Below are 19,797 nucleotides of genomic sequence, written 5' to 3'. Positions count from 1 at the left end.
AATTAGTTTGTGTGATATTCTCAATCAATAAAATAATATATTGGTGAGACACTGTCTGCATACAATATGATATTATAATCAATCAATACTTAGTGACAGGTTGTCTCAGATTGCTCCTACACTGAATTAGGGAGTGCTGGGAAAATGTGTGCGGATATGGTGTGACTGTAGTGCGCTATTGATTAAATGCTGGGTCAATAGCACTTAATGACCACAATTATTGAACCATATGCTAGGTAAAGTCCCATAAAATGCACGCTGGAATAGGGACAGGTGCATCAGAGCCTAAGCGCTGGAAAGGGGATCTGCAGAAGAAATAGAAAATATATAACCCGATCCTATATAACTATAGAGAACAGAGGGTTTATTACTTCCCTTTGCTGACGAAATACTGGGTTCATCCACTGAGAATAGAAAATACTGTGGATGTCCAAATAAGTCTGGCTATAATCACTGATGCTTAATAGCTGGCAAGTACAGAGTCTCAAACTGCCATGTAATGCCACTAATTACTAGACTGACTCATATCCCGCTAGCTAGTCCATATAGTGCGGAGCTCAAAATTATCCCCACTCAAAAACTCAAAGAGGACCTATCGACTTACATTTCTCTCCAGCTATGGAGCTGCGTCTGGGGTAAAAGACGAAGCTCCGTATCTAGAGCAAAACGTACATCAGGGCATTTTTAAGACCTTTGCAACACTCTATTGATTGGTACCCTTTGAGTTTTTGAGTTGGGGTGTAATTTTGAACTCTCCAACGTTGGGACTAGCTAGAGGGATATGATTCAGCATAGTACAATAATTTGTGGTAGTACGTGTCAATGTGAGACTCCATGTTTGCTATCCATTGAGTTCCAATGATGATAGCCAAACTAACTTGGACATCCACAATATTTCTACTCTCACTTGATGAGCCCAGTATTCCGTCAGCAAAGTCATGTAATAAACCCTTCATTCTCAACATTTATTTAGGATCAAGGTTATATATTTTCAATTTCCTTTGTTAGTCCACTGACAGGCCCACTCTCCAGCGCTGAGGCTCTTATGCACCTGTCCTTATAAAGCTTGCATTTTATGGGACTTTACCTGGCATCTGGCTCAATAATAGTGGGCATTAAGCGCTACTGACCCAGCCTTTAATCAGTAGCGCGCTGTATGCACACCACATCCCCATATTTTCCAAGCACTCTCTGATGCAGTATAGGAGCAATCTCAGACACCCTGTCACTAATTATTGTTTGGTTATATAAGCATACAGTATTGTATACAGATAATGTCTCACCAATACATTCTCTTCTTGATTAAGAATACCCCACCCACTCATTTTAGTTTTGTGATAGATGTTTCAATTAGGGTACTATTCAACATTATATGTTACTTATTGTTGGTTGACATCAAGTGAATTTCTTGTGGCGAACCTATCTATAGCCCTTCGTTTTCTCACTAGAAATTAAACACCACCGATTGACCATATCAGACATCAAGAACTCATTTGTGACCGCACTTTTCCTTTGAAGGACACTCACTGTTGTACTTGGTATTAATTCTCAAAATACATTTAAACAATTCACTCTAGAGAAGAACATGTTCATTAAAATATATTCAACTTCTGAATGTTTAGAACAATGGTTTAACTAAATATACTGAATTTACGACACATTGTGGCAACATTTTAAAACATGAAAAATTGTATTATAATTTAAATGGACTAACAATTTGTTTAATCAACAAGGAGTAAACCTTTCCCCTAAGAAAAAAAGGAAATATTGAATGTTCTTAAAGTATTTTATGAAAAAAGCACGATGGAAGGGTAAAAAAAGAATTCTATAAATCAGCACTCCCACCTACCTATTTATTTTTCTCCCCCATTTTTTTACAACTTTGAAACTTGCTGGTTTTCTGGAGCTGAACCGGGGTATTTTAAGCACAGGGGAACCACTGGTTGCTAAGATCCTTCCTGGTGAAGTTACATGTTTAAAATCTCACTCAGGGGGAAACAAATGGCCTTTACAATAGGAGGTTGCAACGTCCTATTGGATGGCTATTTAAATCCCTTTAGGGACCAGGCAGTAATGCCAGCAACTTCACGGTAATTATCTCAAGAAATGGTTTCCAGGAGCTGTAAATAGCACCGTTGAGCTCCAGAGCATCTTCTTGGTTCCCATGCTGTATAGAAAAATGGGGATAAATATGATGAGTTTGATGCTTTAACTGTTTGATTATCTAGTAAAAGAGGTACTATTAAATTATTACTCTTAAATCTGCAGCGGTTTACATGGAATGCAAAATGGGTGGAGGGAAGGATCTTGAAAGAGAGTAGAACTGTCGAGGTAATGGTAGGTGAAATTCAATATGTTCCATTGTGTGTTACAGTAATGCACCCGATCCGGCCTTTAAAGCTGCAGACCAAACAATATCCTACATGTGTGTTTTTATTAATAAATCAGTTCTGTAATATGAGAAAGTATTTGTAGCATTTTTATTTTATTTTTTAAATCAACGCTAAATTATATTTTGTATGTATTATAATGTAACAGGCATTTTTTTGTTTTTATAGCAACAATTTACAAAGTCACATCCCCTTCCTCTTCTGAAACAGGCTCTGGCACACCCCCTTTTGAGCTCTGCCCTCTCAATTGTATCTAGTAACTGACTGGTCACATGATCTTCCCCATAGAACTTTGCATCTTTGGTCCTCTTCTGCTGCACTGACAGCCATTAAGTGAATCCCAGAGCCGAATCTTCACCTATCGATCACAGGAGAATGGATCGATCTGCCACTTAGCTAATTACTTATCATTGTGTGGATTGTATTGATGCACATAGAAAAGAGGGGAAAAATATAAAAAAAATGGCTGCTTGGACTGTTGCTTAATTTGATTGGCTGTTAACATTGGATCAGGTGCATTATCCCTCAATTGACCTTATTAATTAATCTTCCCCACCCCTGCAATGTAAAATGATTTACTCATTAATATGACCTTTTATTATGCATTTTACTATAAGTATTTTCATGCTGTTTCATGCTTTTATGAAATATTTCAATATTATGCAATTTTTATTCAATTGTAATGAGAAACAAAATACAGATAATAAATAAAAAATAAATGGCCATGTTTGAAGGGAACCTGGAAGATATGTTTTATTTGTAAACCCTTAATTTAAGATAATGTAGTGTCTGCTGAAATTAACTATTATCTACTAAAACAACTATTTATATTAAGTTTTCGTTTTCAGAGCTGAGAATATCTACATATAGCCATATAACTTATATCTGTACTATATATATTTCCCAAATATATTATTATATAAAAGAAGGGAAACTCACCTTTGCCTTTGATCTTCAAGGCAGTCACTGGGATCAAGGAAAAGATTGCATAAGAAGAAGAGAATAAAGACACATTAGACAGGGAGTTTAAACTTACACATAGAACAATACACACAGTCTATCTATCACCATGCCAAGAAACACCATTCTTAGATCCCAGCATGTATTTAAGCAATCTCCTTTTCTATGAAGATAGGTATATGAAAAATATTAGAAAAGTAAATTATAGGACTTTACACTTTAAGTACAGTACTATAAATTCCTATATGGAAAAGTGCTGCATGCTTTTCACATTGTTTTCTTACATGTAGTTTTGAATAGGTGTACATTCCACAAATCCATGTTATATTATAGTGAACAAAAACCATAACTCTGTACTGCCTCTAAGCACAGTGTATTATATACAGTATGTTCAATGTTCCCTTAAAGCCTCTATAGTATAATGAGGAATATGCTTTGACATGGATCTGCTGTACTGTAAGATTACTTGAGTATTTGTGTGGAACAGTAACACCATTGTAAACCTCTAATAAGCTGACATTGCTCAAATCCTCTTTCACAAGTTATGCTACTAAACTCAATATATAAAAAAAAATATAGAGTGCATGTGCCCCGTGGTGTATAAAAAAAGTAATAAAAAAAGAAATATGTAGTGTAATATGTACAAATATATAAAAATTGGAAGATATATAATATAATCCCCCTCACAAAACAAGAGCTGTAATCAGGCTCTCAGGTTATTCCAAAGGCTTTATCAAAACAATATCAGGGCTTAAAAGAAGATGGATTCTAGTGAACTTCAGGGTAGAAAGAAGAAGAGCAAACATAGTATAATACTCCTTTTACTCATAAGACAGAATGGTATCAAAACACACTCACAAACAATATATATATTTTTTAAATCGATGCAGAACACTCATAGGGGCCTATTCTATAAGCCTCGATAGGCCGCTAATCGAGACCTTTTCGGCCAAAATGCCTACTGCTATTCAGTAAGCCCCGATAAGTGAGCGATACAGGCATGAATCGCCAACTTTTGCAGCCGTCCAAAACACATCGCCGGGTGAGCGACGATAAGCCACTTATCGGCAGGTTCTGAAACTCATGCAATTCTAGTAGCCTCGATTAGATTATCGAGGCTAATCATGGCTCTAGAATGGCAATTTTCTCCCAAAAATCCTCATGCCAGGAAAATTTGGCGTGAAGCTTGGGAGAAGCTGCTGAGGCGGCGAGAGAGGACAGAAAAAAAATGCATTTTTTCCTGCATCGGATTGATGCCGGGAGTCTCCGGAGCTGATAGCCATTAATATCAGCACCAGAGACCCCCGGCATGAATCCCATGCAATAAAAATGCATTTACAGGCAACTTCTTTACCTTAGCGGCTAACTGCTAAGGCAATGAAGGGGTTAACTACCAGTGCCCCGTTTATTGTGGGTAGAGCAGTGATTTCCAACCTTTTTTGTTTGGAGGAACCTTTGAAGTATTTCGAAAAATCTCAGGGAACCCCTATCTGGCTGACACATATTAGGTTTGACAGGGGTCAGTCATAACATTTTACACCTCACGAGCCACCTCTATTTCCCACCCTTTACCCATGTTTTTCTCTCCCATCCATCTCACTAACTCTCCCCCCTCCCGCTTCGCATGTATTTATCCCTTGTGTCTCACTCTTACTCCCTCTTTCCTCAGTCACTCCCTTCTGCCCCCCTCTCTTTTCTCAGTCGCCCCTACATTCCATCAATTACCCCACTCTTTCTCAATCCACCCTACAAAATAATACCAACCCCCCCCCCCACCTTGGTGGGTGTTTAGGCCTTGCAAGGGGGTTGTGGGTGGAGTTAACTCCTTCATTACCTTAGCGGTTTATACCGCTATGGTAATGCAGGGGTTAACCCTTCCCGCTACCACCCGTTAGTCCATAACGTTCATCCTTGGGGCTATTACCCCCTTCACCCAATTCCTCTACCCACAATAAACAAAAACAAAAACAAAAAAACCCTACTACCCACCTCCTCAACTCCCAACAACCCCTCTCCAACATATACAGCACAGAAATTGACAAAATAACTATTTTCCAGATATGGATAATAGCTTATTTACCTATTGAAAATCAAACATTAGCCAGCCAGCATAAATAAAGTAAATAAAACTTTCTACTTACCCCTGCCATCATGAAGGCTGTACTCATCAGCATACTGCAGGGCCATGTCCTCCATTGCCAGCAAGAGTACATGAAAAAATACAATCTAATGGCCCCTAACCCCATAATAATAATAATAATAAACCTTAGCGAATAATAACCGCTATAGTAATTAAGGGGTTAACCCCATCCCCCGCTACCCACCCAGGAGGCCTTACCACCCAATCTGGCCCCACTATACCCACCCTCAACCCTTTAATTCGCACAGTGGTATATCATACCCATATAATAGGGGCATGGTGAGCAACTATAGCACTCAAGGGTCAACCTAATACAAATCATTAAGGCCAAAAATACACAATAATAAAAGAAATACACAAGCACCTAAACACCCTAAAAATAAAATAATTAAAAAGCCTAATAGTACACATGAATAAAAATGATCTACTGTATCATGAAAACAGCAAAAGAATAAAAATTATTCCAAAACATAAGAATAAAATTAAATAACGGGGTGGGTGGGTTAAACCCTTAATTACTATAGCGGTTTTTAATCATTAAGGTGATTAAGGGGTTAGGGCCATTAGATTATATTTCTTTCATGTACTCTTGCTGGCAATGGAGGACATGCACCTGGAGTATGCTGACGAGGACGCCCTTCATGATGACAGGGGTAAGTAGAAAGTTGTATTTACTTTATTTATGCTTTCTAGCTAATGTTTGATTGTTGAATGGGCAAATGCACTATTATTCATATCTGAATAATAGTAATTTTGCCCACTACTGTACTGTATGTGTTGGGGGGAGGGTTGTTGTGGGTAGAGTATGTGGGTAATAGGGCTATTGTATGTATTTTTGTTAATTGGTGGTAGAGGGATTGGGTGAAGGGGGTAGTAGCCCCAAGGATGGATGTTTAGGCCTACTGGGTGGTAGCGGGAGGGGTTAATGTCTTCATTACCATAGCGGTATAAACCGCTAAAGGTAATAAAGTTGTTAACTCCACCCGCAACCCCCCCACGGGGCCTGAACACCCACCAAGTGCCAAATACCATCTTCACTCACACCCTCTACCCACAATAAATCGGGCACTGGTGGTTAACCCCTTCATTGCCTTAGCGGCTAGCCGCTAAGGTAATGAAGCTGTTTTAATAAAAATGTTAATACAAGTGTACGTGAGAAGGGGATCTCTTGAGCAGAACCGCAGTGATTTGAGGTCAGGGGACCCCTGCTTTCCGAGATACAGGTCCCATTACGGGGTGCCGGTATCTCCTATGCATTTAAATGTCTCGCGTCACGTGACGCGAGACATTTAAATGCATAGGAGATACTGGCACCCCATAACGGGGCCTGTATCTCAGGAAGCAGGGGGTCCCCGGACCTGAAATCAATGCGGTTCTACCCTAGAGACTCCTTCTCATGTACACTAGTATTAACATTTTTATTAAAACCCTGCGATCATTGGTGAGATATGCGCAGGGAGAGGGGGATCCCTCTGTGCAGCTGGGCACAATCGCCTTGTGAGGCCTTTAGAGAGAAGCGAATATCACATCGCTGGCTGCTCGCCAGTTTGGGGCATTTTGCTATTGCAGGTATTCAAGGTTTAGTGCCTAGCCTACAGTATATACAGTATATACAAGGTTTTCTGGAAACCGTGATAGAAATGCTAAAAAAAAACTGGTGGCATAACCGGTCCAGCGATTTTTTTTATGAAGGCTTAAAGAATAGACCTCATAGGGTCATATCAGAACACTGCAGATCAGAGCATGGGAATGGGGGCACCAGGCTCTCTGTGATGTTTGTGACATCAACTCCAGAAGATGTCGTCACACAGAGATCAAAAGTATTGTATACTTATCAATTCATATTTACAGCATCCCTGCCATCTCTTGATCTCACTTTACTTCTAGCAATTTTCTGCCTAACTTATTACCCCATCTTCCCACTGAACCATCATGATGGTGACATGGGAGTCCAACACAGCTATTTTAGTTTTTCTGATTTAGGCCTTTTAATGTTCGCAGGTCTTTGTTTTATTACTCTAACAATATAAGAAATACAGTAGTAAGCAGAAATATACTGTTATAACCTTAACTTCAAAACATCTGTATACTTAATATATTTGTGCTGCATATACATTTTGTGACAATGTGGTTTGCAAAAATTACAAATGTTGTGTCCATCTAAAAGTTAAATATATTCTTTACAATTTTAATAGCATTACATTTCAAATCTCTTGGCAACTTTTACAAATATGCACAGAAATTGGGACAGTTTGTGGCTGTTCAAGCACTCATACCCTTGAGGAAAAATTCTGCTAATTTGTGTCCTTCTTTAAAAACTTACCATACGAACATTTTTTAAAGCAAAAAGGGACTACTTCACGTTTATACCATTAATTATACCTATTATATTTTAGTGTTATAATTATTATTATTATTATTATCATCAAGTACTTATAACGTATCAGCATATTCCATAGCGCAACAGGATTGGATGACCAAAACAATAAAATATCAAACATTCACATACATTGTTACAGTAGATACGAATAACTATTTCTGGTAATTTTGCTAATTATCTGTATAAAGATAAATGCATTACTCAACACTAGGGATGGGCAATTTTTGGGGTGGATTTGGATCCGCAGGTGATCAGCCGGTCCCTTTGGTCCGTGGATTTCCACGGATCAATCTCAAAAGGGCGAATCACGTTTAATGGATTTTTTTTATTATTATTACCATACACTCCTCCACGGAATCCGCAACCTGTGGATAGATTTGCAGAATCCAATCTGCAGATTCATCAATCCTTTGGCGGATTCTTAAGAATACGCCAACGGATTGCTGAATCCGTGAATTGGATTCTACAAATCCGTCAACGGATTGTATCCAATGGCGGATTTTGATGAATCTGCATGGATTAAAATCGACCAAATCCTTCTGCAGACATTACACCGTGGTAAGGATTTGGGGGTGGGGGGGGGGGGGGGGAAATGCGAGAAAACGTATTTGGCCAGATTTGCCCATCTCTACTCAACACTGAATTTTGTGTATACTAATGTGTACAGATGTAAAGTGTCGGACATTATTTCCCCCAATATCGCACAATAATGGATTATCATTGTCGCAAGTTTTATTGAGCCGCAAGTTACACCATTGCGAGATTAACGGACCAAATTGAGCAGTTTAGTGCCTCGCCATGTGATAACAGGTATAATAATGCCTGCTACAACTGTAATTGTTAAACAATATCAAACATTACATAGCTTATGTTAAAGTATAACTGATTGACAACTCTTTCTAAGAGTTGGTATACAGCATTTCTGACAACTCATACTGGGTGTTCTTGTAAAAACAGAGATCAAAACTATTGTATACTTATCAATTCATATTTACAGCATCCCTGCCATCTCTTGATCTCACTTTACTTCTAGCAACTTTCTGCCTAACTTATTACCCCATCTTCCCACTGAACCATCATGATGGTGACATGGGAGTCCAACACAGCTATTTTAGTTTTTCTGATTTAGGCCTTTTAATGTTCGCAGGTCTTTGTTTTATTACTCTAACAATATAAGAAATACAGTAGTAAGCAGAATATACTGTTATAACCTTAACCCGAAATATAACCCAGAGAATAAACCTTTCCCATACAGTATATTTCCTTTTTCAAACAATGCCCCTTTGTGAAAATTGGCCTGGAGGAAAGGCATTGGGTTGTGAAAGTGTTCTCTCGGGTATAAAACCTCTTTCAAGATTCAATTTCAGCTTCATATGACTTTGAGCAACCTATTTTTACAACTATTTAAAATCATAAAAATAAAAATAGATAATATATGAGGGCCTAGTGAAGTTTGTTTGATTATTCTATTAGGAAGCACACTGCATGATATCAAATATTAAAAACTTGCTGATAACAATTATGACATTCAGTAGCTGTATTGCCCCCAAGAAATATAGATTAATTGCAGGTTGTGACACCTTTTAGGGAAAGAGGTCAGAGTTCATCATACTGTAGAATACATTATAGTGCACGGAGCTTTCAAATCTCATAGCTCTGTATACTAACTAACTCATTTAATCTAAAAATAAATATAATGTTGGTCCCCTGAAAGATATCTTATAACTATTATAATTAATATGTCAAAACTTAAAGCTGCAGTTCAGTCTTTTTTTTGTTTTTGTTTTTAAATTTATTTTTTTACTTCAATAGTTTTATGTGTGCAATCTCTAATTACCTAAATAACTGTATAGCTGCAGGTCAATTCGTTCTCCATGTATTGATAGGTCGACATTTGGTGACATAATTAGTGAAGGGATCTGTTTATATTCTGCATGTCTGTCAGTGGAAGCTCATGAATATTCATGAGCACTGCTGCACTGACATGTGCTAGAGGGAGGGCAGGGCTGAGGGGTGTGCCAGGGCTTGTGACAGGACATGAAGGGGCAGTGCCTTAGCAAATGGCTGTTAAAATAGAATACAAGAAAATTGGTCTTTCAAAGTTGTTTTTTTAAAAACAGAAAATGCTAAAAGTATTTTTTCTTACTACAGAACTGATTTATTAAAAAAAACACACATGCAGGATATTGACTGAACTGCAGCTTTAAGCTTCACTAGGGACCATTCGTTAACCCATTGAAAATCAATGAATCGCAAAAAAACACTGTTTGTTGTCTGTTTATGTTATATTTCCTATATATGTGGCACTATATAAGGCAGGTGTTTAAACTGGAGAGCACAAGATTTTCTGGGGGGGAGGGGGCCTGGCGCTTACAGATGCCCCACACTCTTCCCCAAAGAATTTAAATAAAATGCCGGGGATTGCGCGCAAAGCCTCTGTAAGTTCCCTTACATTGTCTCTGGTTGCTTCTGGCAACGCATCACCATGGTAACCCGGTGGGTCACATTACTTCATGTTTCCATGGCAATGTGATGTCACGTGATGTTGTGACATCAGAACGCCGGAAATAAGGTAAGGAGTGGGGGGGCACGAGCGAGGGTGGGGGGGAGAGCAGGCAGGGGGCGCAGGGGAAAATGTTTGTGCACCCCTGATAAAAGGTATATTCTTACATTTTATGTTATTGTGAATTCCTGCTTACTAATATTTATTTACATTATTCTATCATAACAAAATACAGTGCTATTTGAAATCCGCATCTGTGGCACTGAAAACACTTTTTGTAAACTGCCTGCATATATCTATCCATTAAGATCTGAGTTTGACTGCAATATCATGGTGCAAACAAGGCTGCCACCTGAACTTTTCCTGGGAAGTTGTTATGCAGGGAGGATTTGGGATTTTGAGTGGGAGAGGTGTCCATGATTGTCCAGCAGAGGGAAGAAATGAGAGCTTATGCAATTGTTCAGCATGAAGGATGGAGAAGTAGGGAAAGCATGAGGAAAATGCCTGGTTGAGCAAGAGGGTGGCAGAGCCTAGCCCGACAGGGTCCAATCGGCTGATTCTAGTACTTGTGGCCCGGACCCCCGCCTGCACAAGGCCCGGCAATCCACTTCTGATGGCAGACCTACAGTACGTGCACAAATAAGGTTTGGTTTGGGGCAATATCATTCTACTGTACACAGCTACTGGTTGAAATACATGGCAAATATTGAGCATTTGTTCACACTATCCCCAACATCTGGTTAGTAGTATCTGCATAGAAGGTTTTACATGAGCCCATTGACCACATGCAACAGGGGTTTTTCAATACTTACTTTCTTCCCAACAATTCCCCTTAGTACAACATGTAGATGAGCAAATTTAATGAAAGCGGATGCAATAATTCCACACTCATAAGCACAAGCATCACTATTACATCCCTTTATCATTCTGCATTGATTGATTCTTCACTGTCATTATAATTGGATATTCATCAAATAAAAAGTTGCATGACAAATTGAAAACTAATTATACTTTTTTAAATGATTAAAACTGTATTCAGCCAAGCAGAAGGGCAAACAATTGCTAAATTGTGTACATTCCTTACAGTACAATATATCCATGGGTTTTGGTAAAATGTTGCAAACAGTTCATAGATAAAAGTGTGTTTGTAGACAGAGATTCTGTAGTAAAGCATTTAAATTATATTAACCCATTGATTTTACAGAAGTATATAAAAAGCCACAGTATTTAATTGTAAGTTAATCCTTTTATCAGAACTATTAGTGCAGGTGCCCCTTAACACTAACACGTTATTAAAATTAATAACCAAAGAGACCAGAATTTGAACTGGGACCTCATGGCCCAAATAAGTCTGAAAGTTATAAATAAGGAAGGGACATGACAAAAGAAATGAAAACTGTGTAAGTATCTTCTTTTAATGATTGACCTACTTGACATGGACTTAAATTACTTTTTCAATTGCAATGAAAATGTTACAGCGGTCTGTGCATAAAGATAAAGAAGTGTATTTATTTAGTAAAAATCTATATAAGCAATATCTCTGTCTTTAGATTGTATCAATATTTGATGCCCATCATTAACCAGGTTGATTTACTCTAGCTTAGACCTGGAAGATTTTGACCTTAAGGAAAGGAAGCAGAGCACAGGGAGATGCACACAATTAGATAAATCCCTTAACAATATGCAAAACTCTTCCCTACGTAAAAACAGAAAAGACGGTGCAAAACAGCGCTAAAAATCACAAACCCCTATTGGGACAATTAATAAAGAGTGGCAGCCAGACAAAGACTAACTGTACAGTCACGCGTTGGGAAGATCCGTTTTTAGAAGCAATTGATTCCTGGAGTTGGGGAGCACACCGCCCGGTTGGAGAGTAGGCGAGCAGGAGAATAGGAGACCGGCAGGAGGAGAGAGCGTGACGCGACGCCCGCGCAGCAGCATCACTGTTCCTGCGTCCCTGGAGCTCCACACAGCATCTGCCACACGTGGGGACGCCAGAGAGAGAGCTCCGGTCACCATCTTGGATCCACAGAAAGTGTTTCCAGTCCCACTGCTTTCAAATATCCTTAATCCTGTGAGTAGGGTAACGATTTTACCCCCCCCCCCCCCGGATTGGTGTGTGACACCCTCCAGAATCCTGCACTAGTTGTCAATAAATAGCTTTTTTTATTATTTTCTGTCTGGCTTGTTGTTGTTGTGAGTCTGTCTTGTATGTTATATGTTGTTAGTATTATATGTTTTTATGTCCACAATACTGACATACTGCACTATAATCCTCTCTCTTTTTATTTTTTCATATATCACGTCACGTCTTGGAGAGAATCTGCATTTTGTTTATCATCCACCATCAATTACCAAAGGACTTTGATTTGGACTGTTCACCACATGGTTTGAATATTTTCACTATTTCAATTGGCGCCGACATTATCTTTTTTTCTTCCCTACGTGTAACTCCTCCTACTGAAACTCCTAAAAAAAAAAGCAAAGTGACCACACAGTATATAGGCCAAAATGCATCTTCATACAGAGATGGTATATGAGTCAATCTAAGAGGAAAATTGTCTTAAAATCTAGATTACTTACCACATAATAGAGGTATTTTTGATATACAAACATGATGAAAAACAACATTGATATGATTTCTAAATACCTCAGGGTCAATAAAAGGGATAGTGTTAAATAAATAATAAAAACAATTATCTTCTGGAGCCTTTTTTTTACATTGATAGTTCACAGTTAGGCTTTGTAGTCTAAATAATTTCCCCTTCTAAATAGTGTAAAGTATATGCACAGTACTATAAGTAAAATGAAGTTTAACCTAAGTGCGTATATTACTGTAGAATGTGAGCCAGAATCTTTATAGCTAAAATCGAAGTCATGTGTTCTCTTTCAAATGTAATGATGCAGTGCAACACTGCACAACAATATATCAAAAACCAGATATTACAATAATACATTTTAGATCAGTGTGATTCACCGGCAATGATGTTTCTTTGTGAACATCCCCATTTGCGTGTTTTTAGCCACGCTTGGCTCCCATTTTATTGCGAGTTGGTTCTAATTGTATTTTTAGTATAGAATACTAGAACACGATTCTTTTAATTTCACTTTTTTTTCCTTTAAAGCAACAGTTCAAGCTGCCATTTTAAAAAATACATTCCATTCAATATGTGCATCAATACAATCTGCCCACTGACAAGTGATTAGCTACGGTAAGTTGCCGATCGATCCGTTCTCCTGTGATCTATCGACAAAGATTCGGCTCAGGGTTCACTAAATCACTGTCAGTGCTGCAGAAGTGTACCCAAGATGCAAAGTTCTGTGGGGAAGATCATGTGACCAGGCAGGCAGTAGATACAATTGGTGCACTGTTAGAGAGAGGGCAAAAGTGGTGTGCCAGAGCCTGTCTCAGGAGAGGAAGGGGATGTGACTTTGTAAATGGTTGCTATAAAACAAAAATGCTTGTTACATTATACTACGTTAAAAATGTCTTTAAAATGTTTTTTTTTTCTCAAAAAAATGCTACAAGTATGTTCTCATAGTACAGAACTAATTTAATTTAAAAAAAAAACACATATGTAGGATATTGCTTAAACTGCAGCTTTAATGAATGGATATAACGCAGATTGGTTCAGTAAGACATCATGTTTAAAAGATATCACATCTGAAAAGTGACCAAAAACTTCTAATTTAAAATATCTGGCTACACCACCAAGACTGTCAGCTTTCATGCATAGATTTTAATAATTGCAACTGCTTCTAATTCCTCTTATCAGCTGCCATCATAGACTTAATTTGCAATGACAGCTGGGTTACCAATGTATGATGTTCTACACAAAAGCATTATAAAGCCTTGAGGCACCCTCTGCCTATAACACTCTCAGCAGACACGTGCTCATGCATTGGCCATATAATTTATCGCATACGTTGCATACAACTACTGACTTTTTAAGTCCATCAAGCTATCAATATGTAATGAAGAACCCGCAAACAGTGTCTACTGTCTCTAAATTGATAGTGTCTCACATTTAAAAAAAAAAAATATTAGACATGGTATAATGAGTATTTTATATGAATATTTTCCCATCACTATTTCACCGCATTACATATTAAAATTCAAGCATTTTTGATTCAAGGAATCTCTTTTACAGTTCACTAAACAAATAAGCTTGGAAGTGCTGGCTCAATAAATAATCTGCTACACAGAGAAAATGGCCAAGCCCAAAGGCAACAGCAATGATAAACACTAATAACCTTTTAATATTTTAAATGCTAACAAAAGCTATAAATGACATTTTAACTTTTTATTTTATTATTATATAAATTGTGCTGGTTAAGAGTATTATATTTTTTTGATGTTGTCAGAACATGCGCTATAGAAAACCCTGTACAATTTTAGAAAGGTCCCATACCTAAAATTGAGCAGTGTGTGGTGAGAAAATGCTATGCATATATGGATTTATGTACTGTATGTACTATATGTATATTTCTATTTATATAGTGCCATCAATGTAAACAGAATTTTATACAAAACATAATACATAACCGTGAATTATATTACTGTATAATACAGTAAGTGCAACCAGCATATTAAAGGAAATCCAGGAGAGTTTACAATCTAAGATGTATATGCAACGACATGAAGACATTAACTGAGGAGAACTAATAAAAGCCACTGAAATCCATGTATTCTATACAACTTTGCTCAAAATCAAATAACGAATTTAAATGCATTATTCCTACAAAATAAATTAGATATTGTCCCTAACTTGTGGCCTTTTCCTCTTTTCTTCCTAATAAAATGATCTAATTAATGTGCAGGTCTCATGCATTATAATGTGGTCTTCTGTAAACCACTAACCTCACAGCTGTGTTAATCCGATGGGCCATTAAGAATCTCACAGAAATGTTGAGGCATCTTGAGGCATTTACTGTGAGACTGCCCCAGAATCTCCCAGAATTTCCCTGGTAAGTGTTCTAATAATGGTAGCTGCATCTGTAAACAATCTGATACAGAAAAGCAGAAGAGTATAGAAAGACCCAACCAGAGTGTGGTACAGTTTCGGAGGACCCTTCAGTTTGAATTAAGTTAACAAAATCAATATGGAAAAAAAAAAAGAGTCGGCGGGATTGCAGCTTTAAAATTTATTAAACCTATTCCAGCATAGAGACCTCTAATTTATAGGTTTCAAATATAACCAGCAGTGTTAATGTTGTTATTTATAGATAAAAAGACAAATGACTGCAGTCTGTAATTTCACACCAAGGGATTTAAAAGGTTTAGGTAGGAGAGCAATGGAGCACAGTGGAAATTTGATGTGAACTGTGAATTGATATGAAAGTCCAAATGTTTTCCAGTCTTTATCGCTACACTACTCTATCAGTTGAATTTCCACAGAAAAATGTTCAAATTACTGTACAGTATGTGTAGCGTATTGTGTACGGTTTGTGCTTTAAAAAAAAAAAGAGACGATATTACATAGCTAAAAATGCACAGATTCAAACCTTAAAATTAATTTAGGGTTTAGAAAACAAGCCTTGTACAGTAACTGTCACTGAACTTGTGCACCAATTGTTTGTTTTGTATATTCTTTATTCAAGTCATCACTTTTCAAATCATTAATAAAAAAAATATTTTATGTTCATTATTTTAAATATTCGGTCCTATGCAACCTCTTTATAAAACAATACCAACACATAAATTAAAAGGGCAAAAAGCCATAGAAGCCCATGTATCAACGCATAATAACGTAGACATTTATATTCTGGAAATAAAATATAAAGTGGTGCACATTGCATTGCAGTAAAAATTTTGCATGTCTCACACATGAATAAGTTATATGCACTAGACTGTATCAAAGCTTTGGTTTTTGGTGCATCATAAAATCACACAAAAATGTGTCAATTTCACCCGACAACTTTTTCCTGGTGTCAAAAACAAACTTGGGTATTGGTTCTTAAGGTGCATAATAAAAAAGTGTATGTGGTTACAGTATATATGTATCATCAGAAATAGGAATATTGGAGCAGTCAATTCTTAGATTACTTGAATGTTGAGGTTTGATACATAATTACCGGTACTCCTGTTCTTTAGGATAATAATCACCTTAGTGAAATAGTGAATAGCCAGTTATGAAAGGAGTTGTAGCTAATGAAGATCTTTGATAAATCTGTGTGGATTAAAACCGACCAAATCCGTTTGCGGATTTTAAACTGCGAAATGGATTTTAGGGGACAATGCGAGAAAATCTGGAAAACGGATTTGGGTGGATTCGCCCATCTCTAGTGGGCACGCCGGATTTAGTTTGCAAAATATTTATTCAGTCATCATATTGATCCGACATTTCAGCTGTGAATACAAATCCTTTAAAAAAAAGCCAGATTCACGGCTGTGATTTCAGATCCATATGATGACTGAATAAATATTTGTGAACTAAATCTGCAGTGCCCAATCCTTTTATACATAGATAGATTATATATAATATAAAACATTATAGACCATACATTATACACCATGGATGCAGTTAATTAAAGATGGAAACTGAGCTAATTAATGACAGAAACATTACAGAATCTGTTACATTGACATTGAATACTTATTTACTATGTGACAGGTCTACTGCACCGACACACTTTATTCGAGCAAATACCCGGTATGTACCTGGCAGATACCTGGAATGCGCCGCTCCTCACCTCTAACAAGCCCCGTTGCATTTGCCTTCCCAGCCTGGGTTCATGCCTGGCTGATGGGCGGCTGATCTGTTAAATGATAATGATTAGGATTTAATAGGCTGCAATGCTTTGCGTGTCTACCAGATGGCATAAATTCATGAATTGTAATGCAGTATATATATATATACTGTGCAGTATTGCAGCCAGCGGGAATAAAATGCTTCAATCCCTGCTTGGAAAATAACTCAATGCACTCGGGCAGAAAACAGTCACAAACCTCAATACACCCGGGTATACCCGAATTCGTGGGACTAGCCAAGCTCGAATAAAGTGTGTCGCCAGTGTAATAATTGGTCAATGTATACATCGTAAAATGTAGTATGAATTGTATTTCATAACAATTCCCCTCTTTCTCGCTGGTTTTCCAGTACCCAATGTGCTGATAGTAATCTGCACACACTCAGTTACACGGCACTGAGCGAGACATACATTTTTTATTAATTGACAATTTGCGTCAAACTTTTTTTTAAGATTCATATAGTATGTACCCAGAAAGTTTGTGCCATGACACACAGCATTAAATGAGATTCTACCATTTCTATTGTTCATCACATGTAACAACAACGTTTCAAGGTATGATAAATAAGACACAACATTTGTAGGGTACTGTAAGTGCACTTTTTTGCATTTCAATTTTTGATGCAAATATAAACTTAAATCATTGTGTTGGGGAAAAAAAAGCTAAATCCTTGATTGTGATGAACTCCTTGTAGTATACTGTAAGGCATATATACTGTACACTGCAAAGGATACTGAAAGAATTCCCCTGAATTGAATGATAAAACTTAGCATTTATTAAATACAAACTTCCAGAAAAAAATCTTAGCTTTAGGAAAACATACTCTTTTCAAACCAAGAAAATAGCACAAAATTGGGTTTTAAACTGCAAAGTCTGAGAGACTAAATATTAGTAGCAATAATAATGCAATAGGGGGAAAACAAAGTAACCCAACCTAGGATCTCTGCAAAGTATTAGTACTGAAGTAGTAGAAAGAAAATAACCCTGGTGTGTTGAAACAAGCCAGAGGCTGCTTGCTACAATACTTGCAAATCTAGCTATTCCTTTTCCCACAGACACAAGCCACTCTCTAAAGTCTAATGTATTTCTCTATTGAGATAATCCCCAAAGTGGGTAATGGTGAAGAGAGTTTGGAGTATTTAAGGTTAGTGGAAGTAGCAGTGAAATTATAGTGCAGATAGAGATGATCTGGCCGATTTCTAAAGCGAATCGGACTGCAAAACTGCATGGTCATGAGCGGATGGCCGATCAGATAGAAGGGAGCCTTTACTAATTGAACTCCCTTCTTAAACCACATGGCAATGTAGCATCATTGATGTGTCACGTCGCACTAATTACCCAAACCCACGCATTTCCTAAAAAAGGAATATTCAAAATCTAACAAAAAAGGAGAGGAGACCTTAAGGAATATTCAACGAGAGAAGACAATTGTAATTAAAGCAAGCTGACAAGGGTGGAGTCATGGTAATCATGGATATGGAGGAAGTATTCAGTGCTGTTTATTTGATTTTTTGGGCCCAGTGGTGAGGGTACTGAACCGGAGCACCCACTAGCAAATGGTGAGTGCAAGTTCTGCAAGTTTCTATTTCTACAAACATTTTCACTTTGCCATCTTCCGGCCACATAATAAATTGCAATTAAAATAAATAAAGTACACAAAACCGTAGGCTGTGATTCCGTTGGCTGCCCATGGCTGGAACACGGTTCATAGAGTGTTTCCCCGCGGGTGGAATCTCATGCCTTGTTATGTTATTGAAGACAGTAAGTCTTGCTACAGCTGCAGCACCTTGAGATTTGTTGCCATTTTTTTTTATTGTTTCCCTTTTGTATTACCATTGGCATTATTGATTTTCCCTCCATCTAACCAACATGAATTTTATTAAATACATTTTTAGCAACGTATCTATTGACAATGATATTTGTGTGTATTATGGTTTGTGTTTGCAGTAATATGTTAGAAATGTACTTTTGTCCAATATGGCTTACATTGACTTAATTAATTGATTCCATCTTATGGACTGTAAATGCAGACTTATTTATTTGTACCTATTTACCACTGACTTATAAGTATATATGATTGCTCTCAATATTGAACTTTTGGAAGTGGCACTGGTCTGTTAAGTGGTATATTGATTCATGATAAAACAAGCAAACTCTGCACGATGTTGGTTCAGTTTGTTTTAATATACTGTACATAAGGTACAAAGTTGTAGAGTGTAAGATCTGTATTATGTCCAAAATATATTGCGATTAAGTGGTTTTGTTACTCTAAAAACATGTGTAATATCCATAGTTCAAAATTTTTCAAGAAATACGCATATGACCCTTTTGGGATCTTTTCTCTGAAATACTAACCACCATGTTTTATAAACATTTTAAAGAAACACTCAGAACTATAATCACAAGTCAGCTGAAAGATTTTGTATGAATCTATGTGTTCTTTTTACAAGTTGTGTACAACTAAAACGGGGTTTAAATATTCAAAATATTGCCAAATCATATTGGGGCTAAGGCATAAAATATTCCATGGTGAAAAACTGTAGAAAATAATCTGCATTAGATTTGTAAATAAAATATCTCTTTAAAGCAGTGTGTTTTTCTTTGAATACAGGTAAGGTTTTCTGTCCTGGTGTATGACCGGTTTTCCAACAGGGAGTATATGATACCTAATCC

At 37.2% G+C, this 19,797-nt stretch overlaps 1 protein-coding gene across 4 annotated transcripts in view; it reads right to left on the bottom strand.

Annotated features, from left to right (window-relative positions):
- Positions 1-19,797, bottom strand: part of CADM2 (cell adhesion molecule 2) — a 1,412,134-nt gene that overhangs the window by 488,137 nt on the left and 904,200 nt on the right. For 3 of the 4 annotated variants that reach the window (XM_075594001.1, XM_075594000.1, XM_075593997.1), the window contains exon 2: positions 3,330-3,356. The exons of the other annotated variant lie outside the window; for it this stretch is intronic. In XM_075594001.1, the coding sequence (XP_075450116.1) occupies positions 3,330-3,356 (27 nt within the window). The remainder of the gene's footprint in view (positions 1-3,329; positions 3,357-19,797) is intronic. 4 annotated transcript variants of the gene reach the window in all.

Source organism: Ascaphus truei, chromosome 3, assembly GCF_040206685.1.
Source record: "Ascaphus truei isolate aAscTru1 chromosome 3, aAscTru1.hap1, whole genome shotgun sequence".
NCBI classification, from domain to species: Eukaryota; Metazoa; Chordata; class Amphibia; order Anura; family Ascaphidae; genus Ascaphus; species Ascaphus truei.
The sequence above is the reverse complement of the archived record's forward strand: the minus strand, read 5'-3'. Positions and strand labels throughout refer to the sequence as shown.